Source organism: Penicillium arizonense (assembly GCF_001773325.1).
Source record: "Penicillium arizonense strain CBS 141311 chromosome Unknown PENARI_contig066, whole genome shotgun sequence".
In the NCBI taxonomy this organism is placed as follows: Eukaryota; Fungi; Ascomycota; class Eurotiomycetes; order Eurotiales; family Aspergillaceae; genus Penicillium; species Penicillium arizonense.
Genome location: NW_019173343.1, coordinates 15,518 through 34,766, shown reverse-complemented (window position 1 = coordinate 34,766; position 19,249 = coordinate 15,518). Strand labels below are relative to the sequence as shown.

The 19,249-nt window shown below is 49.4% G+C and overlaps 6 protein-coding genes across 6 annotated transcripts; 3 read left to right on the top strand and 3 right to left on the bottom strand.

Annotated features, from left to right (window-relative positions):
* Window positions 1-376: 376 nt before the first annotated feature.
* PENARI_c066G03668 (uncharacterized protein) lies at window positions 377-974 on the bottom strand (the record flags this gene model as incomplete). The annotated part of the gene is made up of 3 exons (XM_022637587.1): window positions 377-424; window positions 484-548; window positions 608-974. The coding sequence occupies 3 exons, from the start codon at window positions 972-974 to the stop codon at window positions 377-379; spliced, it is 480 nt and encodes a 159-aa protein (XP_022482554.1).
* A 1,435-nt stretch (window positions 975-2,409) lies between these two features.
* PENARI_c066G10217 (uncharacterized protein) lies at window positions 2,410-2,892 on the top strand (the record flags this gene model as incomplete). Its single annotated transcript, XM_022637593.1, has 1 exon — window positions 2,410-2,892. One exon carries the CDS (start codon window positions 2,410-2,412, stop codon window positions 2,890-2,892), a length of 483 nt encoding a protein of 160 aa, XP_022482556.1.
* A 476-nt stretch (window positions 2,893-3,368) lies between these two features.
* PENARI_c066G08282 (uncharacterized protein) lies at window positions 3,369-3,765 on the bottom strand (the record flags this gene model as incomplete). Its single annotated transcript, XM_022637592.1, has 2 exons — window positions 3,369-3,467; window positions 3,601-3,765. The coding sequence occupies 2 exons, from the start codon at window positions 3,763-3,765 to the stop codon at window positions 3,369-3,371; spliced, it is 264 nt and encodes an 87-aa protein (XP_022482552.1).
* Window positions 3,766-7,546: 3,781 nt separating this feature from the next.
* PENARI_c066G01141 (uncharacterized protein) lies at window positions 7,547-11,884 on the top strand (the record flags this gene model as incomplete). The annotated part of the gene is made up of 5 exons (XM_022637586.1): window positions 7,547-7,954; window positions 8,055-8,406; window positions 8,473-9,060; window positions 11,221-11,483; window positions 11,543-11,884. 5 exons carry the CDS (start codon window positions 7,547-7,549, stop codon window positions 11,882-11,884), a joined length of 1,953 nt encoding a protein of 650 aa, XP_022482558.1.
* A 99-nt stretch (window positions 11,885-11,983) lies between these two features.
* On the bottom strand, window positions 11,984-17,294 carry PENARI_c066G01082 (uncharacterized protein; the record flags this gene model as incomplete). Its single annotated transcript, XM_022637585.1, has 4 exons — window positions 11,984-14,736; window positions 14,932-15,653; window positions 15,716-16,205; window positions 16,289-17,294. 4 exons carry the CDS (start codon window positions 17,292-17,294, stop codon window positions 11,984-11,986), a joined length of 4,971 nt encoding a protein of 1,656 aa, XP_022482559.1.
* Window positions 17,295-19,002: 1,708 nt separating this feature from the next.
* PENARI_c066G00071 (uncharacterized protein) lies at window positions 19,003-19,241 on the top strand (the record flags this gene model as incomplete). The annotated part of the gene is made up of 2 exons (XM_022637584.1): window positions 19,003-19,056; window positions 19,104-19,241. Coding segments are annotated over 2 exons (192 nt in total), but the record flags the coding sequence as incomplete, so codon positions are not given.
* Between the last annotated feature and the right edge of the window lie 8 nt (window positions 19,242-19,249).

Sequence of the window (19,249 nt, the reverse complement as noted above, 5' to 3'; positions counted from 1 at the left end):
AGAATTGACTCGGGAGCTACCTCTTTCATTGGAGGGGATATCGTATGACTAGGCACAACATATACTGTTCGTGTAGATAAAAGATATAAAGCTGTATTGGTCTGAACTGACGACTTCGACTATAACCTATTAGGAAGAGCGCACAGAACAAACACAAATTTGGTAAATAAAAAGAGTGGACAACCACGTAAGTGTGGCCAAATCAGCGAAAGATTCCCCGAACAAAACAGATATTACACGACCGATAGTGGCATAATATGCCACTGATATCCTCTGTAAACGAGCTAAAAGCAGCACAAAGTGGAACAATTCAAGCTCTTCTGCAGCCCTAGAAGAGGAGAGAGGATGGGTCATGGATGGACATGGGCAGTGCACCCTAGGTAGAGTCAGAGCTAGCGGTTGGGGCACCCGAGATAGCATTGCACTAGTTGCGTGAGTTCTGTCAGTATGTAATAAGGTCCCTAGGAATATGCAATTGCTTACTTCTCCACCTTTTCCGGGGCAGCATGCATAGGTGGCGCCAGTACAAAAGTTCTGAGGCGTGGTAGCTGTTCACTCAAAATGTAAGTAAATGACATAGGTTGTTCTGGGCACATTGTACACATACGCTGGCCAGTAAGAGCATCTGTGATGATCACAATAAGACCATCCGCCGCCGAACTTGCTGGGGCACAGGCAGAGTTTGCATAGCCTGGGAGAACGCCGGCAAGTGCATCAAGGACTTCGGTGGTTAGGCCACTTGTCACTCCCTTGTTTCCATTGTTCTGAATATTGACCTGGTTGCAGCAAGAAACAGTCAGATTGCCGCACTTTTGCTGCAACTGGTTGAAATCAACACCTTTCTCAGGAGTGGCATGCCACAACTGTTTGCTCGGAACAGATGCGGAGCGGCGGTTATTCGAGACTTGAACCGCTGCTGGCGTAGCAGCCACCGCCATAGCAAGTGTAAGGAGTCCAGCGACAGTGAAATACATCTTGTTGAAGATTGTACTTGTTTGGGTGTGAAATTCAGGAAGAAAGAGTATTTAGGGCTGGTTGCTGCGTTTTATCAAAGACAATGACAGTTGATAGACAGATGGTTGCGATGAGAACGAAGATGTCAAAACTGGACACTAGCGTAGGTTTTTATACCTCAGCTTAGGCAGGCTGAGTATTCTCCTATTTATACAGAACCGAAAGATCTTCAGGACAAAGCCTTGGTCAGACAATCTTTAGGATGGCCCTAGCGCATCTACATAGCCCTTCTAAATACTTTCTAGGTTGAAGTATCCTACAGGGTGACCCTTCGATCTTTAACATTGTCTGGTATTTTGCCCTAGAGTGATAGATGTTACCCTGATAGATGTTACCCTGCTAGGAGTCAGATGTCTAGAGTCTTAGCGTACACGTAGTCCTCTCGAAATTGTCAACGCCCCTAATCTATTCTATTTGCAAAGAACAGTATCATCTAATATTATTCTTGCCGAGCGATGGGAGTCATGTTCCCAGGATCCTCCTCTCCCTTCTAATTCAGGGTTCCCTTAGATAAGACCAGTCTACCGTATATATGATCATTTTTACTTTATAGATAAAGGAGCCGTGACTACTTTTCTAATTAAGGGGAGGTGTGACTATAGCATAGGGGGAACTCCCTCCCCAATTGCAAAGAATGCTAAGACGAGTTCCACATAGTATAAGCTAAGGACCATGTAGCCTTCGGGATTACACTTTCCTCTGAGGTCAGTATAGGCATTGAATATATGGTGTGCTTAGTAAGCTCTTAGGTGCCTCTTTAGCGAGACGCATAATGCTCATCCAAGGGGGTGATCATCGTACGTAGTGCCAAAGAATTATAGTCGGCATATATCGTATATGATTGTCATAAGTCGGCTATTATATCCGTCTTATCTTCTAGCTCGGCAGAGATCCTGCATAGACCCACTAACCGTTCTTTGGGGAATTCCTTGCTTGTCAACCATACAATCAACCATTTTTTTTCCAGGGCCAAGAGCGTGGCCTCACATTTTAGGGCCCCTGGCAGGGGCCCCGCTTAGGGACCCCACATGGCACTTGAATTTCCCGGCTAATGAAAGCGTTTTGGGGGAAATACACGCCTGGCTCAAATCCAACGGTCAGTCCTTACGATAGGAACTTGTATATAGTTATTACGACCGTTACAACCGCGACTACTTCAAACAAAGACTATCCCTTCAACCCAGAAAAACGGCCGGCAGGATATCGACCGCACTTTCTGGGACGAAGGGATGGACTTCCGCGGCGAAACGAATGGTCCGTGAGCGCATCCAGGACCGCTGGAAGAAGCAGTGGGAGAGCGAGAGGACCGCTCAGCCCACGAAGTGATTGGTGGAGTGGCCGAGCAAGAAGACCTTACGTTTGTACGAATGCCTGTCGAAGCCACGGTCTTCGATCATGATACAAATGAGGTCAATGCGTATTGCGCTGAGACACTTCGTATACAAGATCAATGAAGTTGAGTCTGATAAGTGCCCCTGTGGAGAAGGCTCTCAGACGCCGAGACACGTCTTGCTTCAATGCCAGACATACGGCGCATTAAGAAAGACGCTTTTTGACCAGTTGCACAAAGCTGGAATGAGAGAACTGACCAATTATGATACTGTTGTATCAGACCCGCTGGTAACCCGCTACGTTGCCCAATTCATGCACCGAACCGGCCTACTTGCTCAGTTTCAACATGCTGAACGACAAGAGTCCGACGATGAAACCGGAGACCGCGAGATCATGGAGCAGAGTCCCGAAGACGCTGGGCACTCACCACCGCTTGCTACCACGTTTGAGGAAGGAGAGAGTCTCACTCAGCTATTCGAATACACGCTGCCGGACTGGGCGATCCCTAGACGGCCTGAAACAACAATGAACAGCAATCGAGGCTGAAGTGAGGATGTCGGAGAACGGGGTTTGATCTGCAGCAGTACGAACTGGCTGGGATCATGATGCGGAGGTGTTTACATGGGATGTGAGAAGAGAGAGGACTTGGAGAGGTGGACGGTGCATCCACGCGCTCATTTTGTATTCAATGCATCACTGGTATTGAATTTCTCATTTGTACTGCGGGTTTCATGGGTTTTGGCTTACATGTAATGGGCTAGTGCTTCCACTCTTTGAGAACCAGCCTCACTTTTTGTACTGGAGCATGATCAGGCGTACGGACACGAGTTCTTGCTTCAACCGGAAAGAAGCGCCTGCATAGCCATTACGATACTAGTTAGGCTCCAACAGGTTAATAGAACTTTGATTGATTGATTGATTGATTGATTGATTGATTGATTGAAGGGATGGACTTTGTTTGATGTCGTGGAGAGAATGACTGCACGTTCCGTGTCAGTGACCGCTGAGTATGGAACATACTGTTAGGAGGGAAATGCGTCCGCCTGTTGCGCATCGACAATGGCGGCCCACTCCGCTATTGTTGGATGCCGGAGGACATCGTGCGAACTGATCTCCATTTCCTATGGACGGGTGTTAGCAGCAATTTTCATCGCGAGAATTGAAGTCTCCGCCTAGATGGAAACAGCTGTCATCTACACCGACTGTCTCTACAGCTATATCAAGCAATCCATTGGGGATGGCGTATAACCTCACAGCCGTCTCGGTCTCCAAACGCTTCTTGTTTCTCTGCGCAGCAAAGTATGCGCGCAGTTCAAGGGGTGGGATTTCCTGAATGGCCTTGCTTAGCTGCAGTTTGTCCGTCTTTCCTGATACCGTTCGTGGCAGCTGGGCGACAGAGACAAAGAAGTCCGGAATCATATAACTTGGGAGACCGTCTCAAAGTTGCCGAAGAGTATCGGCAGCGGTAGAAGAAACAGCGTCGCTTGGAACACGGAGAAGATCCTGTTCTGTGCATGTGTTGTCCTCATGCATCATATATGCACGCAACCAGGCGTGGAGTGGCTACGGCCGGTGGGGTTGTTCGCGTGTCTGAGTATGGCTCTTTCAAGAGCAACACCTGCTCGATCACAATTTCGCTTACCCCAGAGAAGAACCGCCGTACGTGATGTTCAATATCCTCCAGCTCTACTCGCTGCCGCCGTATCTTAATTTGTTGATCTTTTCGGTCCTCAAATCGTAGAGAATTTCTTGGAATCACAGGAAGAGAGACATATGAAGCAATGAATGTGATGATATTCACTGTCTAGGAAAAGGGCTGATGATCGACGGGTGGAGACCGAGGAGAGAGAAAGGGAGAGAGAGAGCTAGCTAATGCTCAGTTCTACTACTGGGAACGCGTCACGTGATCCCGACTGAATTCGGAGCAGAAAGAATTACTAGATCGCGTAGCTAAACACAATCTTGATTGCTACAAGGAGGTGCTACGTCAGCATCGCTCTACGGCCAATAAGCAACACAATTTCTCTCAGATAAATTCCGGTACAGACTTAAGAGCATGTTCTAGCAGTCAGAAGTTAGTTTCCGTGAGGCCCAAGTCTTCGGCTCAAAGGATACCTTTCAAGAGTATACTATATACGAGTCCGCAGCATTGATATGTTGTCAACCTTTGTAAAGAGGCAACATTGCACACCAAAGTCGAAATTGCGGTAAGAGTGCAACGGCATTGCGCAGCTAGGGAGAGGGATCAGAGTCCTAAGCGTGCGTGGTTATGATACTGGTTGTAAAGGTTGACACCAAAAATATCTTAAAACACGGAAATATGGCGGCTATTCTATCCGGCCACTTGATGTCGCAAATAAAAGTAAAAATAAAAAAAGATAAAAAATTAAGGGATCTAAACTTAGCCTATAGAATTTAGAGCTTGGCGAAAAACTGTGGCCATAGCACAGGGCGAACATTGTTTACAATTCTAAGCCCTCTAGGAATATCGGTCTAATTTTGCTTCTATCTAGCACAAAAGCTTTTTTGGCCCAACTGGGCTATTTGGCGTATGCGACCATAGCATAGCAGATATTTAGGTATAGAGCTACAGTCAGCTCCACAGGGATAGTTGGTTGCAGTTCGAGTGTGGAAATTTCACCTTTTTCTTTTCTTTTTGTCCTTTCTACCTTATTGCTTTCTGCTTGTAAAGCTTCTAACGCACCAACTCGACCAGCCAAATCCACGAGTGCTTAACCATCAAAAAAAAGCGTACTACACAAAATGCGCCATTTCCAGTGCCCATGGGACACTTGCAAAAAGGTCAGGATGATTCTTAGTAATGAATGACCATACTGACACGCCCGTAACAGATTTTCGTTCGTAGAGCCGATCTCTCGCGACACTATCAGATACATACAAATGTGCGGCCCTTTGCCTGTCCCGAAGAAAGCTGCAACAAACGTTTCAATCAGCGTTCTTCATTAAAGGTTCATCAGAGAGTGCATACTGGCGAAAAGCCCTACGTTTGTGCGGTTGACAACTGCCACAATGTCTTTGCCGATATAAGTGGGATCATTCATACAAAATGAGCATTAAGGATTCTGTCCCCCCGTTCGATTAACTTAGGACTAAATACCAGTCCAGCCATCAAGCTCCGCTAGGCACCAGCGCACTCATACCAACGAGAAGCCTTATATTTGCTCTATCGTGTCTTACAACCAAAGGTACCTCTAGATATATTGGGATTACTATCTTACTATCTTATATTGCCCTACTTGTGAGGCGGCAAGTCTTCATCGAAAAGAGTCCATTCATCAGAGACACTAAGCTAGAGAGAAGAAGAGAAAGAGAACAGGAGAGACACGGAGACTATTCTATCTACCCTCCTCCGTCCAATCATATCGGACTCCTGGTCTCACCGCCTTCCCCATCCAGCCATCTGACAAAGACCTTCCAAGTGATCCGACTGTCATGCGTTACACTACTGATATTTTGTCATGCCAGATTTTCTCGTAAATCAGCATTGAAACGACATCTTCTTCGGCCCCACGCAGGAGGCAGCACTTTTAAACCACAATCAGAGCCTGAATTGGTTTCCCTATCGCTAGGCTCTATTGAATGTCTATCGATTCTCGTATGCTGCCACATCAGTCCGATCTACCAACTTATGACGTGCCTGCGGACTTACCGGGCGGATTCGATATAGATAAGCTATTCGAACCGACAGCCACGTCAGATACCTTTACTAGTCCTTCATTTAGCAGCAAGATCAGATATATCACCCAGAGTTAGACGCTCACCGTGTCTATCCTCTTCCCATAACCTTGCCCGCTCAACAACAATTCTCCCATCTTCTCTACGGCAATTCTTATTCCTAATGATGCGGTTTTGAGGTTACTCCCATCGGTCTATGTTTACTGCCTTGCCGGAACTCACAGCCTTTACCCGTTATACGTTTAGGGAGAAAATTGAGAACTAGAGAAAGGCATGTTCGTCATACGATTATCTTAGCACTTTTTACCAAAATTGTTCTTGATTTTGTTTCCTTTTCGTTCTTGAGTTAATTTTACCTCCTCGTTGCCTAGTGAATGAGTGTCCTTATGTACCCTTTGCTGATAGCTCTAGCCCTATAGCTGGGTGTATGAAATGCTTCCTTGTAGCAGTCCGTCGATATACCCTCTGATAACTATACGACCTTGGCATCGCAGTCTGGTATACTGCTGAAACAGGTTATTGTCAACCTACGCTTGCGGGATAACCTGTTATCCGTAGAGCTTTCGTTCGCCTCACGCTCGAACCTGTTGCGTTTAGGTCATTGAGCGAAGAGTAAGGGGCAGCGTAGGCACGGTCGTATAGGAGCCAATCTTGGAACGGCATTTGCAATGTTCTAGCCGTCGAAGCCAGATTCCTATTTTAGTGCAACCAAAATACCCCAAACTAGGGGATCTGGCTGTCTTGATTAATGCGAGGATCCTGTAGATACGTGGTTATTATATCCGGCCAATAGACTGACTCGGAAGGGTGACCGCTCGGACCACCATACATTCCACTATAGCAAGGCAGGGCCAAGCAAAGCGCACGATCTAAGGTTTCCGCAGAGGCAATATAGAGGATGCGACGAGCATAATCTTGCAAGTGATCCAATAGGGGTCGATGGTATAAAGCTGGCGGCACCCAACCCTCTAGCCTTGTAGCTAATCTCGCTTTCGAATCTCTGAATTAAAATTCAGCAATGGATAGACCTCCCCACGACTCGAGGGTCACCCGCCCCGTTGGCCCTGCGGGGCGCCAAGGCGCGAGTCCCGGTTCCAGGGGTGGAACCGCGAACCGTGACGGGTGACTCGCAGGTCTATAAACAGTGCAAACATTTTGTTGTGCATAAGACATGCATTTATGACAAGTCTTTTGAGTATTTTCGGTACAGAAATGAGATTATTTTGAGTACGTTGCGGCTCTCAGTGTTTGTTGTGACGCATGACATTCGGACCACTTGGGGAAGTTTGCTAGATGGCTGGATGTGGAAGGCGGTGAGACCAATGGCCCGACATGATTGGACGGAGGAGGTAGATAGACTAGCTTCCTGGTGTCTCTCCAGTTCTCTTTTTCTCTTCCTTTCTCTAGCTTAGTGTCTTCGATGAATGGACTCTTTTTTGATGAAGACTTGCCGACTCACACACCTCATGGCCCGAGAGCGTCGATTTTACCCCCGAAACAACCGATGCCACCTATTACTGAGACGCCTAAGACACTGGCAAGACAGCCAGTGCTAGTGCCACAGCCAATCTCACCAGCAAATCTGATCCGGCAGCACGCTGAAGACACTCAGAATTCGCTGGACAGAGCCCAGGAAGTGGCCCAGCAAATGGCTAAGAAGAAATCATTCGAAATGAAGCTCAAGGAAATCAATGAGAACCTTTCTAGGATGAGCGCTGACACGGAGAATGCTAGAAATGCTAGCGAATCTATCGAACCAGCAACCGAAAGCTCGTCCGCCGTACCAGATACTACACCCACACCGGCATCTCGTCGTCAGTCACCCAAGCATCCACCGGGACTGCCGATTCCACGCGCCCATGGTGAATACAAATACCCTTTTGAGTGGGAGGATCCGATCCGTGAAGCGACGGTGATCGAATCCGTGGAGCAGGCAAGCCGACAAGGATCGATAGAAGCTCAGGGACATATCACAACATGCCGTGAAAGCACTGAATCAGTGACTGGTCCAGGATGCTGCTAGCCAGCAAGCTCAGACAGTGTCTCCGAGTGAGCAAGCTCTGACTAGGTCTCAAAGTGAACAAAACCCACTAGCAACTGAGAAGCCTGGTCAGAGCTCCGTTGCACCAATCTCTATCAGCTCGAGCCCTGATCCAATTAACACAATTGAAACAACCCAGCCACGCCGTTCGAAGAGATGGAATGCTGGCGTACCCGGACCGGTCTACCATGACCCCGATGCCCCGAGAATGAAAGCTGAAATTAGGGCACATGAATACAAAGTGAGGAAAGCTGCTAAGCGAGCCAACTCCGTCGCCACGGAAGGCGATACCGATACTAGCAAAGCATCTATGGCCTCGGAGCGTATTATGGTGAATTGAAAACCTCTCACCGCGTCGGAAATTGAAATATCGATAACCTACAAACAAGCCGAGAAAACAACCTACTGGCACTACTGGAAGAAAGCGATGGAGGATCAAATTGAAGACCTTAATGCGAAGAATACGTACAGCTTGATCATTCGACAACGGAAGACCCAGGTGCTGCCGGGCCAACGGCGATTCAGTATCAAGAAAGACGCGGAAGACTACGTCATCGGATTCAAAGCCCGCTGGGTAGCTTGCGGCAATTTCCAGAAGAAGGACGAAGCAGCCGATTACTACGCACCCGTTGTGGTGGAATGCCTGGTCAAAACTGTCCTGTCTATCATTGCTGTCTATGGTTTGAAATGGCGTCAAATCGACGTCAAAGCTGCCTACCTAAATGCTTCGAGAGACGAAGAAACGACTGTCTACATGAGACAACCGACTGGATTAGAGCATATTGATGATGAAGGTTCTGCAAATGACTGGATCTGCGTGCTGAATCAGGCATTGTACGGCCTACGGGACTCGGCCTTCCTGTGGAACCAGGAAATGGATGAAAAGCTACAGTTACTCGGTTTCTTGCCGCTTGATGACGATGCTTGCGTCTACACCAAAGGCTCGGGACTCGGGAAGCTGGATGAGCATCTTGATAGTTGCAATACTATTTTCGGCATATAGTAGAGAGTAGGGATCATGGCGCAGTAGTATAGTATCGCAACATAAGTTGTTAGTTCACAAGTACAGTAAGATTTGCTGTTATCACCGGTGACGTGCTCTGCAACACTCTTTCTGGCACCCTATATCTACTATTTGTCACGTTGTTTTTTAATCTAGACAGTAGGAATAGGCCGTCCCAATAAGTGCGACACCGTTTTAAGTATTGCGTGTATAAGGTGCGGGGACATACTGCGGAGTAGGGACACACTGACGGGTAGGGAGACACTGATGGGTAGGGATATACTGAGGAGTAGGGACACACTGACGGGTAGGTAGACACTAACGGGTAGGGCCTTACTAGGGAGTACGGACATACTAAGGAGTAGTACACTATAGTGCCGCTACTATGACGGGTTAGCGGGCGGTGGCAATAAGCGCGCCCTAGTTTCAGTGTCGTGGGTATATTTAACAATAAGCTATCTTCCCGTAATTTAACCTGATAGATTTGTATGCCTTCTTTAAACGGAGAAAAATGGAAATAAGCGAAAATATCCTTAGTTAGCGAACAAACAGCCTCGCCCTTCAAAGACTACAGTGCTACTAGGGATGCGCAATTATCAAGTTACAGTATCTGAGATTAGAAGACAATAAAATTATAGGAACAAGAGGGTTCGCCGAAGAAAATGTAACAAAAATACTTCGAATGTTTGAGATCGAAGGCTGTGGTAATCTAGAACCTAAGCATAGAGTCGCTGCTATTATTGCGTAAGATATTTTAAGAAAGGCACTCACAAAATCAAACCTTACCCGAGAAGACCTCCTAGACCCTACAAATTAGCCAAATCTTATACTAGAAGGCGAGGATGTAATAACTTGTGTATATAGGAAACATCGTTTGAAAGCTGGCGAGAGATTTAGAGAGACTATATGGCTGGTTGATCTCTATCGAGACGGTAGGATAGCATAGCCAATGCCGATTATCTCTAAAGGCTAATTATTTTATTAGATATCTCGATTAAGGCACTCGCCTAATTGCGTGAGGAATCGATAGAAAGCATAAAATTTACTATCGGCGAAATATATCGTACCCTTAGGTCCTACCAAATTTCCTAAAACGCCGCCTAGGAGTAGAAATGTGTTAGGACCCTGCGAGGTCCTAGTGTAGCAGTATGAGTACGGGAAGTAGAGACTATCGTCGAAGTGTATGTGCAGGTGTCACAAGAGACTAATTGCTGGTCCTTCATGCGAAGGCCAGCGAGTGCAATAAATACAGTGCGCTTAGCTAAGAGACTAGGCGAAATGCACGACCATCATGGTCCATGCATGCGCCTATCTATCTGCACACTGCGCAGCCCAAAGGCTCGCAGTATACTTTCAGGCACCCTCAGGCACCTGTCAGGTCGAGGTCCTGACAATATCCCCCTCCTTCAGAGGCCACGGCCCGTGGCCTGAGGTCCCCAAGATTCGCAGTGCGAATTCCGTATTCGCAGTCACGTATAGGTACGGCAGCCCAGCAAGCATGGTCCGTTAAAACCTCACCTGGAGTAAAAACCTCATGGAGGAAAAGCTCGCAGGCAGGAAAGGTAACTAGCGCTGGTGGTGCCAGTGTAGGGTTGCAAGGTCACGTGCTCTGTTGTTTCGACTGAAAAACCATCTCAGTGAGAAGTGTTTGCACGGTTTGCACTCTCAATGGGAGTAGATGGCGGTGGTGGTGGTCGAGGAAGGAGCATGGAGAATAACATAGACATCATGGTCCTGTGTTGTTGTTGTTTTTCTTCCCTCCTGCGCTTCCCACCATCTTTCAAAGTACGTGATTTCTTCTTCCCCTGCGACCCCCTGTGTCCTGGGCATCCTTCCTGATGCCCAGGAACCTCATGGACGCGCATGAGCTTCGAAATGAAGCTTTTCCCGGCTTCCTGGGGGTGTCCATGCGTGTCCTGGGCCTTTGTTGACACTGCCTGAGGCCTCGCTGGAGCTTCCACAACAAGCTCCACGTCCTTGTTGACGTTGCTTCAGGCTTCGCTGGAGCTTCCGCAACAAGCTCCATGCTCCTGTTGACATTGCCTGAGGGCTCGCAGCAGCACAGATTCGCCCCCCCCCTGGTGCAAAACGGCCCTGTTTTGAAAACTGCTAACCTCTCATGCGTGTCAATTAGTGGCGGAACCTTACATCCTGCGCTTTACCCAGGCCGCCGCGGCGGTCCAAGCAGAAGAAGATTTCCCCCCGTGGGACGGTTTCAGCAGCTCTTCATCGGAAGAGGAGGTCGCGGTGCGCGCCGGTGGACCTGGGCTGGATGGAGGGCTTCCATGCCAGCGCTGCACCTTCCGGTTGGTGCAGCACCCAGATCATCAGTGCGTGTTGCCAATAGATCGCACCAAGTGCCTCTATTGTGCCAGCGGCCGCCACGGGTGCAAGCCGGTACGTGGAATTGCATGGGATCTTCGCAGGCAAGCATAATACTGACTGGGTCTTCGCAGGTATACCCCGAGCTTGTGCCCGAGGTGGAGCACGCGCTCTCTCCTGCTGTCACTAGCGAGCAGCGGGTGGTGCTTCTGAAAGGTCTTCTTCAAAAGACCCGGCTCATCACTGCCGCCATGAAGCCCGCTGCGACCCCCAAGGTCGCCGCTAGTGAGGAGGTTCCCTCGCCCCCGTCGTCGGTTGCGTCTTCTCCTGAGAAGTTCGTGACTCCTGAGGGAACTCCGGCTCCGGAGGAGTCTCCACTCCGCCGTCTGTTGCGTCGCAGCAGCCAAGTTTTCTCCCCGTTGCGCCTGGCTTCCGGCGCATGGGAGACCGTGCGTGACAGTTTGGGTCAGCCGTAGCGGGCGCCCAAGAGCTTAGTAGGAAGGAGGATGATTTGCGGTCAGAGACCGGACCATTTTCCTGTACATAATTCCGGGGGAATAGCCCCCATGATACCATCAAGATTTGTTTCCCGCGCGCCTCTGGCGCTTTGAAGTCCTTTCAGGTTCGCACTGTAGCTTTTCTTCGTATTCCTGTAGCGCCTGTAATTGCTCCAGGTTCTCTCGAGGCTCCCATGTTGCTTCTATATCACCGTAGCCTTCCCATTTAACCCGGTACATGCGAGGCTTGGTCCCCTTGTGGGAAAGGATGCGCTCAACCTTGTATTCGGGTTGACCATCCACAATGATGGGTGCAGGACCCTCCTGCGAAGCGTTTCCATGATGCTCCTCTAACATAGAGACATGGAATGTCGGATGAATATGGCGGAGGAGCGGCGGTAGTCTCAATTTGTATGACTGCGAGCCGAATTTCTCGATGATAGCGAAGGGGCCAATCATCTTTGCATCCAATTTCTTGCTAGGGCGACCCGTCTCAATATGCTTGGATCGCACGTAGACTAGGTCTCCAACCCTAAACACCTTCTCAAGGTGATTCTTGTCGTAATGGCGCTTCATTGCGTCTTTCGCCTTAACTAGCTTCTCATGGAGAAAGTGTCGCATCTCTTGGATATCCTGTATCCGACTCACTGCGTCCCGGTGATGCTCTTGCGGAAGCTCATTCACGCTAGCTCGGAGGTCTGGCTTGAACCCGAGTAGTGCCTGGAACGGGGAGACACCGGACGCACTGTGAGGAGTCTGGTTATATGCGAACTGAGCCATTGGGAGCCATCGCACCCAGTCGTCCTGTTCCCAATTGACGTAGGAGCGGAGGAAATACTCTAGCGTCTGATTTTGACGCTCAGTCTGACCGTCTGTTTGAGGGTGGTAGGCTGTAGAGAGACGTCTTCTCACTGCGAGGCAGTAGCAAAACGTGGACCAGAATTGACTGGTGAAAAGGCTGCCTCGATCGCTGACGAGGTTCTCGGGCATCCCCATAATAGGGATGATGCGCTCGTAGAGCAATTCCGCTAAATCGGGTGCGTCAATATCCTTAGTGCACGGCAGGTAAAAGGAATACTTAGTGAACATCTCCACTATCACTAGGATCGCATCATAGACCCTTCCTCTCCACGAAGAGGGTGGTAGGCCAGTAATAAAGTCCAAACTGACCCACTGCGCTGGCCGTTCAGGCACAGGCAAAGGTTGCAATAGCCCGTACGGCTTATGCCTGCGAACCAAATTCCTTTGGCAATTCTCGCAGTCTTCGACGTATTCCTTGACATATTGGGTGAGTCCAGGCCAATAGAATCGTCTACGCACCGCATCTAGGGTGCGCTTCACCCGGTAATGTCCTCCCTGAGGATCATCGTGGTGCGTTCGCAGTATCTCCTCTTTCAGCTCAGTCGCTGAAGGGACGTATACGCGATCATCAAACCTAAGTAGACCATCTGATGTCTTACTCCAGGGCGTACCATTCAGCCTCGCACCATTATTCCCCTCTATTAGTTGGCGAGAGATATCTAGCGCTTTAGGATCCCTTCCCTGCGCATACTTGACAATCTCCACCATAGAAGTTGGTAATGTGTGCGAGTATGCTGTCTCACCATCCATTGCTACCCGCGCAAGGAGGCGTGGCACCAGGGGGTCTAGAATCCCTGTATCGCCATCGGCATGGTACTCATCTGCTATATCTTTGATATCTTCGCAGGCACTATCGGCACTCCCACCGATTACAGGACTTGGCCAATCACCATTTAAGCCTGCGAGGCCCCGGCACGCAATAGTACCGGTCCCCAGCGTAGGGGAGAGAGTTCGCGGTCCTTCGGAACTGTCTCGCCATCCCTGCGCTCTCACTATGGGTTCCTCGGAATCCCATATATTCTCAGCCACCGGTCCGGTAGCACTGGACTTCGTTGGGATACCACCTAACCCCGGCGCTGGCGCGACACTCACATCGCTTTGGTCTAAATTAGACCTTTCGCAGGATCCTCCTGCTTTCTCAAGGGAGAGAGGCTGCCGAACAGCATTTCCCGTCCGATCTATTATAGATCGCTTGCAGGACCATCCTGCGAGGGCCTCTTGCCCTGGAGTACGTGCAACTATGCTGCCTGACTCCATCTGATCTACACTAGATCGCTTGCAGGACCATCCTGCGAGGGCCTCTTGCCCTTGAGTACGTACAGCCTCTGCTAACTGGCCGCTGTTTGACTCTGTTATACCCATTGTGATTCGCAGCTTATCTTGAAGTGTGGGTAAAAGCGAATTCTTCCTGAATTCCCCGTCCTTGGGTGCGTAATCGGGTCTCCTGCTAGGCGCATCGGCGGGGTTCTTCACACCCGGGCGATGCTCGATTACAAAATCGAACGCAGCTAACTTTTCAGCCCACCTAGCCTGACGCCTACTAAGGTCCTTGGTCGACATGAAGTAGCGCAGGTTAGCGTGGTCGGAAAGCACCACCACTGGGTAGATGCTCCCTTCGAGGTAATGTCTCCAATGCTTAAAGGATTCGACAATCGCAAGCAATTCTGCATCATGCGTCTCATAGCGGGTCTCCGCATCAATCATTTTCCTTGACCAAAAAGCAATTGGGTGCCAGCGACCCTCCTGGTCTTGCTGGCTAGCGATCCCTGCGACTGCGTAACCTGAGGCATCAGGTTCAACGCGAATTGGCTTCGCAGGATCGAAATGGGCTAGCACCGGTGGTTCCGTGAAGCGGCGTTTGAGCTCTTCGAAAGCCTTCCGTGCTTCCGGGGTAAGAGTGAAAGTAGCCTTATTGCGATTCGCACGCTTCTTAGTGCTACCCTGGCCTTTCGTGGTGGCCGTCAAGGGTGCTGTAATACGGGAAAACCCTTCGATGAATCGGCGGTAAAATCCCGCGAATCCGAGAAATTGGAGTACATCGTGGACGCATTGGGGTAATGGCCACTGTAGGATCGTCTCAATGCGATCCTTCTCCATTGAAATGCCATTTGGGGATATCACAAATCCCAAAAAATGGACTTCTTGTACATGAAATCGGCACTTACTGCGCTTCGCGTACAGTCGATACGTGCGCAGCCTGTCCAGAACCTTCTTCACATGAAGGATATGCTCCTCCTCACTCTGGGAGTAAATCAAAATGTCGTCTAAATAGACAACGCAACAGATATCGAGCAGATCGCTCAATGCGCGGTTGATATATGACTGGAACGTCGCAGGCGCATTAGCCAGCCCAAATGGCATGACCGTGTATTCAAAGTGACCGTATCGGGTGCGAAACGCGGTTTTCCACTCATCCCCCTTGCGAATGCGAATCCTATGATAGGCGTCCTGGATGTCAAGCTGGGTGTAGATCACCGCACCCGATAACCGGTCCATGGTCTCACCAATTAATGGTAAGGGGTATCGATTCTTGATCGTGATCTCATTGAGACCCCGATAATCGACACAAAGGCGCAAGGAACCGTCTTTCTTAGGGACAAATATGATGGGTGCGCCCGCCGGACTCTGTGAGGGTCTGATCCAGCCCTTTTGGGTCGCATCATCGATATATTCCCTAAGGGTCTCCAATTCCTTTGCCGATAATGAATAAATTGGGCGGTAAGGTGGCTGCGAATCCGGCTGAAGATCGATTGGATGATCATGCGCAGAGTTCTCAGGCAACCTAGCCGCCTGGGACGCATCGAAGACGTCCTCATACTCCTGTAGGTTTCCGGGAAGGCATCCCCCGTACCGGCCGCCGTAGCGAGCAGCGCAGGGTGGCCGTCTCCTTTACCGAATGCCGTAGCAAGCAGCGGAGGAGACCCTGACTGCGCCGAAGGGTAGGGATACACCACCAGCATCGTGGCCCCTGCGAGGATTTCTCGATAGCAAGCCGCTGCAGTTATCTTGTCTCCCCTTCGGCCAGTTGGTGGCCGCCATTTCCACGTATCCTCGGCCCAGTTGATGTCCGGATTAGCTCGCACGAGCCAATCATGTCCGAGGATAATGTCGTATCCTGCGATCTCAACAGATTCGCAAGGGATGACGAGGGAGTTCAGGATCCCATCGCTATCCCTAACTTCGCAGTCGACCTCGCGGTTCCCGTAGGAAGTGATAGGGTGTCCGTCAAATGTGACAGACCCCTGCGAAGGTGTCACTTCCTCACCTAGAAGGTGCTCCTTCGCCCAGCGCTGGTTAATGAAGCTTTGCTCTGCTCCGCTATCGACTAGCGCCCATGCGTCCTTACTACCCTCCTGGGTAAGGATTGAGACTTCGCATGCGAAGGCTCGGTCGCTCTGCCTTCTAGGAACCCCTACTAGTGCTTTGGCAGCTCTAAACACTAGGGGAGTTAGTTTTTTGACAGTCGGGTCTTATCCTGCGTAGCTCGCGGGTCTGGTTGATCGCAGCTACTAGCATAATGACCCGGTTTCCCGCATCGATAGCAGGAAACAGCCCCCGATTGTGTAGGGGGTTGAGTGAATTTTCTCTTGGATGCGCTACGGCGAGGCTCCTGGTTCGAGTCGCCAACGCTCCGTTTTTTGTGATCTTTTTGGTGCGAATAGGTCTTCGGGTCACGTGTGATACGGGACCGAAGGGGTATACTCGCTTCTTGATCCGACCGCACTATATCAGACTGAGTGCGAAGCAGCTTCCGCCTTTCTGGAAGCTGGTTCTCGACCATGTGAAGGTGGCCGATATAAGCCTCGTAAGTGTCAGGCTCATTGGGGTATTTGACAGCTTCGGTGCGAATGACATCTAGGACCTTGGCCCAGAGATGCTCCTTACGATGCTCATCTTCATAAGGGTATTGTAGCTGCCGGTGAATAGTGTCTAGCTCGGTTGCGAACGCACGTACGGACTGATTGTGCCTCTGGGTCCGTCGCATGTACGCAAGGGTAGCTTCGCGGTATATGTTCTCGGGGTTGTTGACAAGCCGCAAGCAGAATTCGGTGAAATCCTGCCAGGTGGGTCGTTCCGAGAAGGACTGTAGGTGCGCTCGCCATTGGTTGTGGCGATCGTCTGACAGATAGGTGGCCGCAGCAGTCACCTTATTAGGTGCGAAGGCGTACCACTGGGGGTGTTGTTCGAAGTGACTCTCAAGTCGATTCACGAATGTGTAGTATTCTTGGGTATTCGACCCTGCGAATGGCTTGATCTTCGCATCCGCCCGAGGTGGCTGAAGGCGTAGGGCCTGAATAGTCCCTAGGGGCGTGTCGGTCACTTCGGTCGCTCGGGTGCGAGGGTTGGTCAACGCATCTAGGCGAGATTCGAGTTCACGTCGGGCCAATGCCTCTTCTGCCTGCGCAATCCGGTCTCTAAGCTCATCGAGGGAGGGCTCAGACGGGGGCGCAGGTGTAGGTCGAGGTTGGGTCGCAGTATCGGCAGTTTGTTGCTGCGAACGCGACCGGGTTTGGTGGGAGCTCGACATGATAGTGAAAAGGGGTTGATAGCTCTACCGGGCGTACTCGCTGGGTGGAGCAATTAGAATTGTTAGGACCCTGCGAGGTCCTAGTGTAGCAGTATGAGTACGGGAAGTAGAGACTATCGTCGAAGTGTATGTGCAGGTGTCACAAGAGACTAATTGCTGGTCCTTCATGCGAAGGCCAGCGAGTGCAATAAATACAGTGCGCTTAGCTAAGAGACTAGGCGAAATGCACGACCATCATGGTCCATGCATGCGCCTATCTATCTGCACACTGCGCAGCCCAAAGGCTCGCAGTATACTTTCAGGCACCCTCAGGCACCTGTCAGGTCGAGGTCCTGACAAAATGGTGGGCTAGACTAGGTTCCGAAGACTGTCGCAAGTAGGTACGACGCTTACAACGTGACACTTATCGGCGTGATATTCTAGATATATTATTACCTTATATTGGGCTATAGAAACCTCTAAGATCATCCTAAATCATAAGGATACTAGGACTAAAATGCCCGGAGGTAAGTTTTATACCCGCGTATAGCTTACCTATAGCTAAATTCCTAGATCCTACTTTATTACCTACGGAAGATATATAAAATGTGGAAAGTAGTTATCAATCTATAATAGGGTTTAGTTGTCGACTTAGATTCCGTGCTCTAGATTGAAGGATTGATGCCTAATATCTCACTAGCAGACCGAAGACGCGTTAGGGATCTTATAGATTCAAAACGGATATTTCCCCTTATTATAATACCTAAAGATAGGGAGAAGGTCAAGACTTATCTTCTCTAAACGCCTAGGAGAATAATATCTCTTAATACGCTTCTCTAAGATATATTGTTCCTCGAAGAACTAGCAAAAGCCCTCCACTGTCTCTGTCCTCCGAAATTTAAAGGAAGCTTCAAAAAGGCCATGTTAAGTCAATAGAATCTTATTGGAGCTGCCGGAATCCTTGAAATTCAGACTGCAGAACACAAATTTATAAAGATAAAACAAGCTAAGCACTCGTTCTCGATATCTATAATCCAGCTTTGGCTTTTCGCTTGCCGGCATTTCGACCACTAGCGAAGCCGCGTAAGAAAAAATCGACATCATTTCGAATGGCCTACTAAGAATCTAAGTTTAAGTAGACTTACTATATTGGCTTCGCGATTGGGCTTTAAATCTGAATAAATTAGCCTGCTTCAAAACAACAATTTGGGACAACTTATGGCACAAGGATTTTTTAAATCTCTTTGTAGGGAGGAGTTCTACGAATACAAGGAGTATAAAGTGCAATCAATGTCTAACAAACTTCAGAGCTTTCTGCAGAACCTTCCTAGGTATGTGGAGGAGGAGGATGCTACTGCCCAATTTACAACAAACAACCTAGAACTCGAGGCGAGCCACAGATTTAACAGCCCTACGCGAGATGAGTGTGATCGGCAGCGCAAATATATGTTTGCCAATCAATTGTTCGGTCGAGATCAGCCACAGTCACAATATGTAACGTCACTCGGTGTGACAAAAGACATTATAGGCTGTTTCTTCGGAAAAACTCTATTTCAACAACTCTGGGAGCAAAATTCTCTCCAAAGCTCCTATAGTCCTGAATCTATGGAGGTAGACACAGCGGGTTTTGCTGAGGAGCGCCCCGCAGTTCACCCACTAAACTCACTGCCAGTGGAAGTGCTCCAATCGTCTATGCACTCACCACCAGTGGAAGTGCACCAATCGTGGCATGGCTGTCATCGCATTTTCATATATCTTCACCGGCATCTACGGCTTGACTTGGGTATGTCATTTCCTTTCTTGATTACAAGTCCTTACTGACAGCTACAGGCTCCCACTGCGTGGATCTATGCAGCAGAGGTCTTCCCACTGAAGTACCGAGCTAAGGGCGTCGGTGTCTCAGCTGCAACCAACTGGATCTTCAACTTTGCCCTTGCATACTTCGTGGCACCAGCCTTCCACAACATCCAGTGGAA